The sequence below is a fragment of the Alternaria hordeiaustralica genome, assembly GCF_023758085.1.
Source record: "Alternaria hordeiaustralica strain BMP 2776 chromosome Unknown scaffold_9, whole genome shotgun sequence".
Lineage (NCBI taxonomy): Eukaryota > Fungi > Ascomycota > Dothideomycetes > Pleosporales > Pleosporaceae > Alternaria > Alternaria hordeiaustralica.
The window spans coordinates 128524-142080 of NW_026056781.1; the positions used below are offsets into that span (position 1 = coordinate 128524).

General features: G+C 54.0%; 5 protein-coding genes across 5 annotated transcripts; 3 read left to right on the top strand and 2 right to left on the bottom strand.

The window, feature by feature from the left end:
• Nucleotides 1-403: 403 nt before the first annotated feature.
• J4E84_005280 (uncharacterized protein) lies at nucleotides 404-872 on the bottom strand (the record flags this gene model as incomplete). The annotated part of the gene is made up of 3 exons (XM_049387877.1): nucleotides 404-596; nucleotides 647-754; nucleotides 835-872. 3 exons carry the CDS (start codon nucleotides 870-872, stop codon nucleotides 404-406), a joined length of 339 nt encoding a protein of 112 aa, XP_049244117.1.
• A 1310-nt stretch (nucleotides 873-2182) lies between these two features.
• On the bottom strand, nucleotides 2183-4723 carry J4E84_005281 (uncharacterized protein; the record flags this gene model as incomplete). Its single annotated transcript, XM_049387878.1, is given in 2 exon segments — nucleotides 2183-4697; nucleotides 4716-4723. The coding sequence occupies 2 exon segments, from the start codon at nucleotides 4721-4723 to the stop codon at nucleotides 2183-2185; spliced, it is 2523 nt and encodes an 840-aa protein (XP_049244118.1).
• Nucleotides 4724-7498: 2775 nt separating this feature from the next.
• Nucleotides 7499-8980, top strand: J4E84_005282 (uncharacterized protein; the record flags this gene model as incomplete). The annotated part of the gene is made up of 3 exons (XM_049387879.1): nucleotides 7499-7591; nucleotides 7639-7902; nucleotides 7952-8980. 3 exons carry the CDS (start codon nucleotides 7499-7501, stop codon nucleotides 8978-8980), a joined length of 1386 nt encoding a protein of 461 aa, XP_049244119.1.
• A 1244-nt stretch (nucleotides 8981-10224) lies between these two features.
• LYS1 (Saccharopine dehydrogenase) lies at nucleotides 10225-11904 on the top strand (the record flags this gene model as incomplete). The annotated part of the gene is made up of 4 exons (XM_049387880.1): nucleotides 10225-10408; nucleotides 10511-10609; nucleotides 10669-10739; nucleotides 10795-11904. The coding sequence occupies 4 exons, from the start codon at nucleotides 10225-10227 to the stop codon at nucleotides 11902-11904; spliced, it is 1464 nt and encodes a 487-aa protein (XP_049244120.1).
• A 431-nt stretch (nucleotides 11905-12335) lies between these two features.
• On the top strand, nucleotides 12336-13240 carry IDI1 (isopentenyl-diphosphate delta-isomerase idi1; the record flags this gene model as incomplete). The annotated part of the gene is made up of 3 exons (XM_049387881.1): nucleotides 12336-12561; nucleotides 12614-12952; nucleotides 13008-13240. 3 exons carry the CDS (start codon nucleotides 12336-12338, stop codon nucleotides 13238-13240), a joined length of 798 nt encoding a protein of 265 aa, XP_049244121.1.
• Nucleotides 13241-13557: the final 317 nt, after the last annotated feature.

Consider the following 13557-nt stretch of genomic DNA (forward strand, 5'->3'; position numbering starts at 1 on the left):
CGCCTCCACATGCCATTCACACAGACGTACGTTTGACGGCATCTCCACGCCTGATTTGAGTGTTATCAATAGTGCCGAAGAATGGTATGGTGTGACGTTTAAAGTAGTCAGAGGAGTAGCGCATCATCTCCAGGACCACAATACATGGGAAATAGGCGCGGGGGCAGTTTGGGAGTGGACTGAACGCTTATGAATCAATCCTCTTGGTCCTCAGGTCTCCAAAGGTCAAGTGCAAGATGTTTGTAGCAGTTGATATTGAAAATTATTATCACGATGCTACTTCCCCGCTTGTTGCCCATGATTCAAACCCTCAACAAAACAGTATCCGTCTAATCGATATCCGAGTCTAGTCTGGAGCTGGACGCGATCGTCGGTGCTTGCGGGGCGTCTTGGGTTGTGCGCTCTATGCCTCGAGGTTGTTCTGGATAGCGGTCTCGAGGGCCTTGGGGTTGGCACCAACGACCTCGGCAACCTTGTCGCCGTTCTTGAAAAGGATGAAGGTGGGCATGGCGCGGATGCCGAGCTTTCCTGCAACCTCGGAGAGTTCGTCGACGTCGAGCTTGTAGAAGCGCGCGCTGGGGTACTTCTCGGAGAACCTACAAGGCGGTTAGTCGCGGCTAGCTGCCAGGGCAGTGCGGGTACTTACTTGACGACCTGGGGAGCGATCACTTTACAAGGGCCGCACCATGTCGCGAAGCAGTCGAGGACCATGAGGGTGTCCTTCACAGCCATGGCCTCGTCGAAGTCGCTCGTCCTACGATGCCGTCGCGTCAGCGCATGCCGATGGCATATGACGTCGCGCATTTCAAGCGAGATGCGACGGGAATGACTCACTTCATGAGGTTGTGTACACCCTGCTTTTCGTCGCTCATTTTGGCGGTGTTGGAGAAGAACTTTTGGGTGAAGAGTGGTCGGTAGAGGTTTGCGGTCGATGTGGGGTGGATAGCTGTTCGCAGACGCGCAGATGTGAGCAGTGTTCTGGTGGCTCGGAAGGACGACGGCGCAAACATAGTATATGTAGAAGGGTAATGAGACAGCAGGGGAAGGCGATTTCAAAGAATTCGGCTGATGGAATGAACTGGCCGCCGTTGCCGATAACAATTCTGATGCGCTTATTTTTCGGCAAAGCCGTTCGAGTCCCTGCGCAAATCGAAGATTCGCTGTGATGGCGGGCGGAGAGTAGCTGGAGATAGGGACTTAGTACTTACAATTTCAAATATCGGCGGGTATATGGAACGGACGAGGGAGTAGGGTTTCTAAAGGGTTCCTAGGTCTGGCGTTATGATGATAAAGCGCGGATTACTGTACACTCGCGGCGCAGAGGGGCTGCCATGATAGATGACGTGCTTGCCCGACCGCCCGATTTGCCCCACCAGGGTCCTCCTGCTTCCTTTGGCAAGGCGACGGCGGCATGCATGTGCTTCCCCTGCCTTTGAACAGCCTCGTACGTTAGATGCGGCAATGGATACGAGAGAATCACGGCTCACGGTATCGTGTTCGACGTAGCAGTCATCTCTGTGTCGCGCGAGATGCCATGCTAGGTTAAGATTTCCTTGTACCACCGCCATTTGAAGTGGCCTACAAGACGTACACGCTACGTCACAACACGATGAGAGCATCGTCGAGGTCCGATAATACAAGATACAAAGCTGATACAGCTGATTTAAACTAAAGTCTCTTCATAAAGAGTGGTGAACGCAGCATCTTCTCGACGCCGTGCCCGTGGTATCTGCCCTAAACGTTATACAATGTGACAATCCAAATCCCGAATTCAGGCCTCAAGCCCGTCTATATACTACAGATGTTTCCTAACACGCCTAAAAATCACAACCGGAAATGAGGGCATCACAGAAGCCGCCACAGGCAGCTTGTGGTAACATGCCGAAAAATAACTCTGAAACAAACACCAACACCACGCTATGCAGTCTGGAAGACGATCCGAATGCAGGTAGGTAATCCGAGCGAGGACATCCATCCAAGGGTCGATTGGTTCAGGAGACGCATGTAGCCAAGCCAGAAAAAGCAAGAGATAGGCAAGGAAATACAAATGAGTGGTCGTAGTTGGAAGAGACATGCAAGGAAATGGTAAGGAGCGACAGGATACAAAGGAAAGCAAAATGAATGGCGCGGCGTGGCATGCATGCGTGTTCCTGAAACATATCAATCATCGAAAATGGGAGTGTTACTCTTGCCCGGACAGCCCGTGCGATCGGCCTTGTACTGGTGTACTAGATCGCTTCTGAATGTCCAGGAGCCTAGCGGAACCAGCGCTGAGGTGACGAACGTGACCCTTCCCGAGATCGACGCTTCTAGCGCGCTGAAGCATGACTGGCTCACTATCCGACGTTGGGGACGTCGGTGAGTCCGGGTCCGGTGACTCTTGCCCCATATCGGCAACCTTGGATGATGGATCCTCAGTATCATCGAGAAACATGCTTAGGAGGCCTTCAGTCGATTTAACGCGGGGTCGGCGATGGATGATGGTGGGCTGGCGAACGACGCTTCCTTGGACAAATTCTTCTTCCTGGCCAGAAGGCATCTGCGCAGGTGCAGGCTCAGCCTCCTCATCCGACTCAGCAGCGGCGTCTAGCGTCATGAGCGTGCTGCTAGCCTTGCGTCCCCGATCATCGCTTGCATAAGGAGATCGACCTCTTTGGTCTGGCAGCGGGGTTAACTTTTTGAAGTATTCATCGTCCGCCATGCCTAACTCCTCGTAGGACGCACTGAAATCGTCATTGCGTTGCGGGGCTGAGGATGTCAGACTGGCGCGCATCTGCGACCGGTTCGACGATCGCTTGGGTGGTCTACCAGAGAGCCACGACCCCTCAGAGTCGACAGAGGCGAGTGATTGCGACATGACATTGATAGGCGCCCCTGGACTGACTGGAGAATCTGAGCGATCTCCAGGAAGTGATCCCACACGGAGGTCTGAGAGATGCTGGCTTCTACGGCGAGCGGCGATGACGCTTGTGGAAGGGACTTCTGGCGACTGCACCCGGGAATCTGGAGGTGACAGGGGGAATTCCGGTAGGTCTTCCCTGAATTTGGACATTGTCCGTCGGGGTACGCTGGAAGGTCTCTTGATCTGAATTGGTTGAGTAGGAGGAGCGGTTCCAACCAGGTGAGGTGGGAGGGGTTGGCGAGACATGGACTCTCGCGATGTGTTGGAAAATGAGATCTCTGATGGTGTGGGTCGTGCCTGGTCTTGCGAGTTGCGTTTGCCTCTTCGGAAAAGAGATGCAAATACACCCATACGTCTGCCCTCTGAGCTACGCCGGCGTGTAGAGGAACCGTGTTTTGACGTGACAAAGGTATCGGCCGTGTCAACGGGATGCAGCGAGCCGCTTCGGGTAGGATCGTTCGCGTGCTCGATAGAATCTACAGGCGTGTCATGTGCAAGCTTCTCCGAGATGAGTTCTGGCAAGATTGAAGCGTTGGAAGGTCCGCGTGTGTGTACTTGTGCGGAAGCACTGCCTCGCGAATAACGAACAGCTCGGGCATCAGATACAACGGGGTCTTCTGTAGGACTTTCCAACGGCGTCGGCAATTGACTGTACTCAGCACGGGGTGTGACGGGCATCTCCAGTTGCTGGGGCTGAGGCGGCGTAGATGGGCGGACATCCTCCATGGGCATAGGCGCCTCCCGCTCGATACCGAGACCGACCATGCCGGTGCCGTCCTTGCTGGGAGTCGCAGGCGTGCCTCTTGCTTCCATGGCATTTTGTTTCTCTGCACGGCGCTCTAGTCTCCTGCGCAACCGCTCCTGGTCGGCCTTGGCCTTCTTCTCTCTCCGCCTCTTGTCTCGTTCTAGGATATCGCGGAGTGCTCCGGCGTCGAGTTCGTCGGCGAGGTCGTCGATCCGGCTCGTCCTTCGGCTCGCTTTCTCGTCTGTACTGCTAATGGGTCGGCGGGTGGATTTGTCGCTGTAGGTGTTGGGCGACATGCGGTCGCTGGCGTAGTGGTTGGAGCCGACGGAGACGCGGATAGTCGGGCGGGGAGAGAACATGTCGAGCGCGCTCACGCGGAAGGCTCGGTTCTCTGAATTGCCAGACATGGATGAATGTATGGAGTTTTCGAGGGGCAGCGATACGTTTGACGTGGGACGCTCGAAGCGGTGGTTCAGGGCGCCCTTGACCTTCTTGCTGTCTCTGCGGAGCATGCCTCCCGAGCTGGCGGCTGGACGTTTCTGCGGCATTGGTAATGACATGGCGCGTATCTCCTCTTCGCGGACGTGGTCATGTTCTTTTCGCCTCTTGCTCGACTTGCGGCGGATCAGGGAAGAGTCTCCGGGCATATCCTTGCGCATTGACTGGGGTCGCTGCAGCTTACCACGGTCCTTTGCTGAGGGCGGCAGGCTGGAATGGGAGTGGTCGTGGAAGTTGTAGGGGATTCCGGCGTGGTCGTGGGTTATTGGGCGCAGGTGCGGGCTGTGAGCCAAGCGGTGCTGCTTGGGCAGGGCGGTGATGTCTTCGGCGCTCGTTTGGACCACCCAGTCTTTGGCAAAAGCGGGCTCGGGAAGCATCTTTTCAACGTCGCGTACCGATGCGGTAGAGCGTGAACTACCCCTTCGCCGGCGCTGGCGCTGGCTGGGCCCTCGTCGCGGTCCATTTGCCGTCTGAATCGTGCTGGCTTGCTCTGCGACAGGCCGCTTCCTGTCTGTAACCTCGGTGGGTCCGTCTCTGAATTTAGCGGCCTTTCTGCGTCTTCGCCCAAACAGCCACATGGAGCTGTGCGAGCGCCAGGGCAGCGACAGAAGCAAGGCAGGGGAATAGGGTGGAGGGTTGAGTCGCGGCGGTCGCGATAGGCGGCGCGAGCGTGAGAAAGCGATTATACGCGGGTGGGCTGCATGGTGGACGGGCTTTGGCGACGGGTAGCACTTGGCGCAAACGGCTGGTGAATCGTGAAAATGGAAGTGGAGGCAGAGTGATATGGACGGCGAGGCGAATGATGTGAATGCAGCGGGAGGGAGCGTGATGTCAGACTCCTCAGACTCCTAACCGGCTGGCAGGCTCAGGCTTAACCGTGCTTGCCTCCAGGGTTGTGGCTCGACCTGCCGATCTGCGACTACCTAAAATAGCCTCAGTTTCGTCGGGCAATTGCTACGCCCACCGCGACTGCCACCACAGAACTGGTCACGTTGTTCAGCGCCTGCCTCGACGCACCATGCCGAACTCTCAAATCTGGGACCCAAAAAGCTCTATCAATCACTCCAACTCCATCCATCTCTGTATGGCGACGCCGATTCACTCGGCTCAAGCTGCCTCGTTTCCGACACGAGCGTACCCAACGCCACCCTCACCCACCTGGCATGGCTTCGCTCATCACGCCGGGGCCAATCACGCCCCGGCATCGCCAACTCAATCTCTCGACCAACACCGCGCAGTTGGTGCCAGGCCTGTGAGCCACGGTGCCTAAGAAAAAAACACTTCTCGTCATTTCCAGCGAGGCCGCAGGGACAACACATCGGACGACGGTACGGTGCATGGCAGCGCGCTGCGGGAAGTATCGAATATCGAAAATTCAGCGGGACATGGACAGCCACGTCGGTCTTGCAGGCCAACGGCGCCATTGTCCAGCCAGCGAATCCCCCTGTACCCCTCCCAGTCCATCGAGCGACGGCAACAGTGTCGTGCGGTCCTCCACTCAGGTACCCGTGTCTCCCACAGGCACCTCTCCCATTTGTTATGCGGGGGTTCCTTATCATCGGACTACACCGTTTTGCCGGGCGGGAAAACGGGCGCTGTCACATGCTTGCGCTTTTCGTCCTGAAAACTAACGGTCCTTCCAAGACTCTTCACGCCGTGAAACCCCCGCCTGCGTTTCAAGTGCACGATGCTGTGTTCCATCGTGTCCTATTTATCTGTATTCTCGTATAGAAGTCTTCTCGCATTAGTGGCATCCCGCAGCATGTCTCGGCTACATTTCCAGGACCCAACGTCACGACTGCGTCTAGCATCCAGGGTCGCCTTGTCTGGGGAAACGCACAGTGTGCCGTAGCCCAAACGCACACGCTTGCACGCGTCCAGATCTAACACTATTGAGAGATCGGCGGCTAACAGCAAGCCTTGGACAAGGCTAAACTTACCTACTCCACGTTTTTACAGGTCACCCGAGTCGTTCGAGCACGAAACAATCATTAAACTTCGAATGTAGGGCCGGTGTCATAAGTCTAATCTGGTCCCTTATATCGTCCACGAGCGGAAGGTTTGGATAATATCTCCGATTTTAGATCGCAGCTGATGTTGGAAACGCGGTCGTGAGCTTCTTAATACCGAGACATCACCTCTTTCAAGGAAAAGATCGAACAAGGCTGCATCCTACATCAACATGGGAACATGCAAAGTTGGTAACCTAACGTCAACGTAGGCTTTGGAGTGTTAGTTTGTTCGTTGAATGAAGTGATGCTATTGTCAGGCCTTGTTGGCGGGGTAGCTGACTGTGCGACATTGCTCTTGCCGGAGTCTCCCACGGCATCTACGTATGATGCAAGCAAAATGTTGTCTTGCTACCACAGCTGCGATTAAGCGTGTGAGATTTGACTGTAGTGGTCATGTCTGCATTGCCAGAAAATGGCAGGAATATCAACTCGATTAGCCAAATTGCGCCCCAGAGTTAGACTTCACAAGCAAGACGCAGTGATGTCTCGGTACCAGGAAGCTAACGACCGCGTTTCCAGTGCGTCAATTGAAGCGAGCTCGCGTGCCTGAATGATATGAGTACCTCGGATTGCAGGACCATCCGATAGCTTGCCAGTTTTGCACTCTGGTAGTCTTGTTTCTTCTGGTGTGGGAGTACTTTCGGTCCTGCTACTCTACTCATCTATGAAATTACAAGCAGCCAGACACAATGCTCACTTTCGACCATCGCCAACACAGCCTTTGCGAGTACTGTGGCCATCTGCTATTGTTAGAGTCCGGTCTTGACTTCTGAATTCAAACTGTTGGCGAGACACATGCTCAAAACTGACGCCGATTGCTCTTTGCGCTGTTATGTGCAAGGGAGTCTGTGTCTGTATCAAACTCGAGTCTGTGAAAAAGACGGAGCATTGACCAAGAAACAGTACAGTCAACACTTACCGTCTGCTCCAACACAGTCTAGAGTATTGTGTATATCTAGGCACATTACTATTGTGGTTGCACGCCTTCGACCACGGCTGATCATGACCATTTGAGTGCATTGCGGCTTATGCAATAGGAACGGCAGATGTCTTCCATTCCACAGGCTAGAAGCGCATATAGCGGCTACGCGTTGCTTATCTTGTGCAAACTGATGAGAAATGTGTGAGCTGTCGGTGTGGAGTTATGGATCGATGCGCTGTTGCGCGATACTGGATCCGGAAGGGCGGCACCCGAGGTCGCTCCTTCCATGCCAACAAACCGTTGGACCCTGTAAACAAACACTGCCCACCGCCTGAACACCACCACCCCACGATAGCGAACAGCCCAAGACGATACGATTGAGAAGCCCACGTCCGAATACCATCGCACAACGACCCAACATGTCTTACAATGGGCGCATGAGCATGGCGCGGACTACGCAGCACAACCAGCGCGCGCCGCCCGCAAACGAACACGACGCTTTCATGACCTTGGTATGCGCGCAGCCCCCCTCTGACTTTGCGCATCACTAACAAAACAGCCCGATCACGAAATTGCAGGCTGCATCTCAGATATCGGAATCCAGTTCAGCGTCTCCGACCTGCAGAAACCAAACCCCCAAATCATCCAGAAAGTTTTCGAATGGCTCGCCGAGCTACTCATGAACACGACGCGCGAGGTCGTTGCGCCGGCAATGCGCGCTGCGGCTGAGGACATGTGCGGTGGCGATGCGGAGAGACTCTATACAAGCGACACCAGGGATCTGATGGCTTTCTTCGTCATCCTGAGGAAGTTGCTTCGCGAAGTAAGTGACGTTGACAATCACGCCTTTCGGCCTGTCCTGACTATTTCAGTGTGGCATCCACGACTTCACATTCAACGACCTGTACAAGCCCACGCATGGTCGTCTGGTCAAAATCTTCTCGTACATGATCAACTTCATTCGCTTCCGGGAATCTCAAACCGAAATCATAGACGAGCACTTTAACAAGGCCGAGCGCACGAAGCTACGAATCGAGCAGCTATACGACGACAAGCAAGCAAAAGAGATGCAGTTGGCTGAGCTCGAGCGCAACCGCGCGGCGACACAAAGGTTGATGCAGGAGAAAGAGAAGCGCAACAACGAACTCAAGAGCAGGCTGCTAGAGTTGAAGAGGGGTCAAGAAGCGGTTGCAGAGAAACTTGAGCGTGCCAAAGCTGAGCAGGACAGGTTGAAGAAGCTGCTGCAACAGAAAGTGGAGAACAAGGAGAACGTGCAGCGCGAGGTCATCAAGCTGAAGCCGTACACACAACAGAGCCCCACTGCGTTGGAGGACTCCCTGCGGGACCTAAGCGATCGACTGACCGGGGACAAGACTCAGATTGACATGCTGGACCGCCGTGCTCGTGCCCTGCAGACATCTACCGACTCATTCGCTGTAGTTGCGACCGATGTTACTTCGTGCACACGATTACTTACAGACGTACAAGCCGATTTGTCACGCGAGGAAGAGGAGCTAGCAAAGGCATCAAGACATCGAGATGCATTGGCAGACCGAAGCAACAACGTACGCGACGTTGAACGGCAAGAACGATTGCTACAGAAACAACTCGGCAACATCAACGCCCGAACAAACAAATTAAAGACCAAAGGCGACGAAGAAGCGGAACGTGCGCGCAAACGGATGGAGGAGCTACGCGAGACACATGCGAAGTTGACTGAAGAGCGAGGTGAGAAAGGACGGGAAATGGAGAGGAGGCGCGTACGCATCGAACAGACGGAGAAGAAGATGGCTGAGCTCAAGGACAACATTGAGAACGAGGTGCACGCTGCTCATGACGAGTATCTTAAGATGGAAAGCCATATCAAGCTCTACATTACGGAGATGGAGCAAAGCATCTGAGGTCGTTATACCCTATGAACGAGTCACGTCGGCGTTTTGGATTTGTTTCGAGATACCATGATGTTGCAGGGCGGGAAAGTGATACCATGTAGTTTGTGACTTAATTACCGTTTTTGTGTTTCCCGCTCTTGTGTCCCTATCATGATATCAGTGGTTATTGTGTTCAGACCGTTTCCCGCTACTCACGGTCTACATGAATGTCTGAATACAGCTAAAGTTAGCTCAATACATCGGTTACAGGTAAGAAGAGACGCGCACACCAGGGCCCCACCGTAAGAGTCGCTAGGATTAGCACGCATAACGAGGAGTACCAGTATGGATCAGGGTCCTCCCTATACCCGATATCGTACGTCGAGCAGCAGTACCTGCATAAGCTTGAGCAGGTGACCGTTTCATCGGGTTGAGAACAAGACGTGCTGCTCATAGTCGCATTCATATGCATCAGAAGCCGTACAAAAGTTGCACGGCACGTTGACTAAGAAACAAGCTAAACAGGCCTGTGGCCTGCAGCCTACATTAACATATAAGCATATAAGATAAGTAACTTAGCGTTGATGTAGGCTCTAGAAGTGTTTTACGTTTTCTCTTGTATAAGGTGACGGGAGCTGGTGGGATCTTCTTGGTAGTGCAGGAGCGCGCTGGGCAGCAAGTGTGAGGTAGCACCACGAAATTGGAGAAGGGACGACCCGTACCGTACTACATACACGCCCTTTTACTCAAAAGCGGGGTTGTGACACCCACACTGGCGAAGACTCATCTATGCTTATCATGTAATTAAATTTTTTCGTCTAGATTTGTGTGATGCGACCCGCTACGATGATTGCTTTTGCTTTTGTTTCTGCACAACTCGATAGCATGTGGCGGATGAAGGTGTTGAGCATGTCTTGGTGTCGCGTGCAGCAAGTCCGCGGCCAATACTTTGACCGCGTCTGTGTAAGAAGGCGGTGAGGTGGGTCGCCAATGGCATGGTATCTCCAGGTTTGTGGAGAGTGAACATACAGCGTATTGATGAGAGGCCTTGAGCCGAGATATCTCGTTGGCCCGCCCGACGACAACCCCACATGCGAGCGAAGGCCGGGATCGGCCCCGGTCTGTAGCTTTGCGCTAAGCGCCCTGCCCTTGAGGTCATCGCTCTCGCAGCAGATTTTTGTCTTGAGTCACCACCTCACTCTCTACCTCAGCATTAAATACCGCCCATCCTCCACCAACCTCTTACTTCCTCCATTCCACATCCATAGCCCAACATGTGTCCTCCCACCGAAGAAACACCTGCTACCAACGGCCATACCAACGGCACCAACGGCGCCAATGGCAGCAAGGAAGGCTTCACAGGTGTTACCACCAGGCAGAACCCTCACCCTACGCACAAGAGCCCGTATGCGCCTGTGGGTGACTTTTTGTCGAATGTCGGCCGGTTCAAGATTATTGGTACGTCATAACGCCTATCTCCAGCGCTATCGGACACGCACACAGGCGAACCGAAGTTTTGGTATTGAGAAGATAGAAACGTTGCTGACTTTATCTGTGCAGAGAGCACACTAAGAGAGGGCGAGCAGTTTGCCAACGCCTACTTCGATCTCGAAGCTAAGATCAAGATTGCGAGAGCTCTTGACAACTTTGGTGTTGACTGTACGGCTATGCTTCCCGGCGCTTGGCGCGAAATTTCCAGAAACTGACAGCAAACTCAGACATCGAAGTCACCAGCCCTGCTGCCTCTGAGCAGTCGAGAAGGGACTGTGAGGCGCTTTGCAAGCTCGGAGTACGTACTTTATGGCAATGTCTCAGCCGTGAGAACGCATGCTAACGCCTGCTAGTTGAAAGCCAAGATCCTTACCCACGTACGGTGCCACATGGACGATGCAAGAATTGCCGTCGAGACCGGTGTTGATGGCCTCGATGTCGTCATCGGAACCTCCGCGTACCTCCGCGAACACAGTCACGGCAAGGACATGACATACATCAAGAACACAGCGCTGGAGGTGATTGAGTTCGTCAAGAGCAAGGGCAAGGAGATCCGATTCAGCTCCGAGGACTCGTTCCGATCGGACCTGGTTGATCTTCTGTCTATCTACAGCGCTGTTGATAAGGTTGGTGTAGACCGTGTCGGTATCGCCGATACCGTTGGTTGCGCGTCCCCTCGCCAAGTGTACGATCTTGTACGAACTCTGCGCGGTGTCGTTTCCTGCGACATTGAGACACATTTCCACAACGACTCTGGTTGCGCCATTGCCAACGCTTTCTGTGCGCTAGAGGCAGGTGCCACACACATTGATACCTCAGTACTTGGTATTGGTGAGCGTAACGGTATCACTCCCCTCGGAGGTCTGATGGCCCGCATGATCGTTGCCGACCGCGAATATGTTACCAGCAAGTACAACATCAAGGCGCTCAAGGAAGTTGAGGACCTGGTTGCCGACCTTGTTGAGGTCAACATCCCGTTCAACAACTACATCACAGGATTCTGTGCCTTTACCCACAAGGCTGGTATTCACGCCAAGGCCATTCTCAACAACCCTTCCACATATGAGATCATCAACCCGCAAGATTTCGGCATGTCCCGATATGTACACTTTGCCAGCAGGCTTACCGGATGGAACGCGATTAAGAGCCGTGCTGAGCAGCTTGGCTTGAAGATGACGGATGCGCAGTACAAGGAGTGCACGTCCAAGATCAAGGCCATTGCAGACATCCGCAAGATCGCTCTTGACGACACCGACTCGATCATCCGTACCTACCACAACAACTTGCACGCCAAGGAGGAGGTGCCTCTGCTACCGGGTATGACAGAGGAAGAGAAGAAGAAGTTTGCCGAAGCTGAGGCCGAACTGAACGGCGTCTCAGAGAAGCGGGAGCTTGATGCTACCGCAGATGCACAGGCCGAGGTGCCCGTTGCCAAGAAGAACAAGACCGCCACTGTGGCATAAGCGCAAGACGCTGTGTAAATATGGGATTTCTTTTGGAGTTGGTTGTTTCCTTTACTACTGTCAGGGGTGTATTTCTGAGCATATATGCATGTATTCCGGTTACGGAAAAGTTTCTGAGTTTTTGATACCTGGACCAAAAAGCCCAGTGGCTTCGGCAATGTGTTTAGCATTGTCAAATGACAGACAACGAATGAAAAGCGCTTGCAAGCCAAAAGTATCTCCTCTAGCCTTGTCGATTTGGCGCGTTGCCGTTTGCCACATGCCTGCCAGTTGACCCAGACCGCGGAGGTGTCCAGGTGGAGACCCTGCATGAAGGGGCGCGTGCACGCTTTCTTCATCGTCCCGACCGCCCCCTCCAAAATACCCCGAGGTCAGGACTTATTCCAGAAGCCTCAATTGCTCTCCCTACGCTCTTGTCACAATTCGCAACCATGGCCACTATCGAGACTGTTACTCAGCAGCCTGAGATCACGGCGGAGAATGTGCTGCGCCTCTTCCCCGAAGTCAACACGGCACTCATTGGGGGATCGCACAACTCGGCCACGAGCGACAGCGCGCTGCAAGGCTATGATGAGGAGCAGATACGTCTGATGGACGAGGTGTGCATCGTCCTGGACAACAACGATATTCCTATCGGCAGTGCGACCAAGAAACTCTGTACGTGGCTCCGCTCGCGACTCGTCGATGGATAGCGACTGACAAGCTCCAGGCCACTTGATGGAGAACATTGATCGTGGACTCCTCCACCGCGCATTTTCCGTCTTCCTCTTCGACTCCCAGAACCGCCTCCTTCTGCAGCAGCGCGCGACCGAGAAGATCACATTCCCGGACATGTGGACAAACACCTGCTGTTCGCACCCGCTGGGCATACCCGGAGAGACTGGCGTAGGACTGGAGGAATCTGTCCAGGGTGTGCGTCGCGCAGCAGTGCGCAAGCTCAACCACGAACTGGGCATCAAGGCCGAACAGGTGCCCATTGACGACTTCAAATTCCTTACACGGATACACTACAAGTCGCCCAGCGACGGCACCTGGGGCGAGCATGAGAGTAAGTTGTACCACTGGGTCATCGGCATACGGGACGAATGCTTACAACATACTAGTTGACTACATTTTGTTTATGAAAGCCGACGTCGACCTGAACGTCAACCCGAACGAGGCGCGCGATTCCAGATGGGTGTCTCAGGACGATCTCAAGACCATGTTCCAGGACAAGTCGCTCAAGTTCACACCGTGGTTCAAGCTCATCTGCGAAAGCATGCTGTTCGAATGGTGGGACCATCTCGACTCTGGCCTGGAGAAGTACATGGGCGAGACAGAGATCCGGCGCATGTAAGGCATGCGAAAGAGCTGTCATCAATCTCCCCGCCGCTATTCGAGCGTACCGATCCCCAGATGCTTGGCCGAGACCTGCCCCGATTTCCGAAAGTGAGGCGGTACGTGCATGCAGGCCCGGCCTTTTAGATACCACAACTGCCATTTAATCCAGTCATTGACCATTACATCGTTCCCCACGCTCATGAGTCGTCATGGCTTTATCGTGCGGAAATCAAGGCGCGCTCCTCTCCTATCGTTGCGTTCCCATGACAGTGCGTGACAGTTGATCCATGCCGACCTCGCCGTATGCTATTTTTCAGCTGATTGACTAGTAGG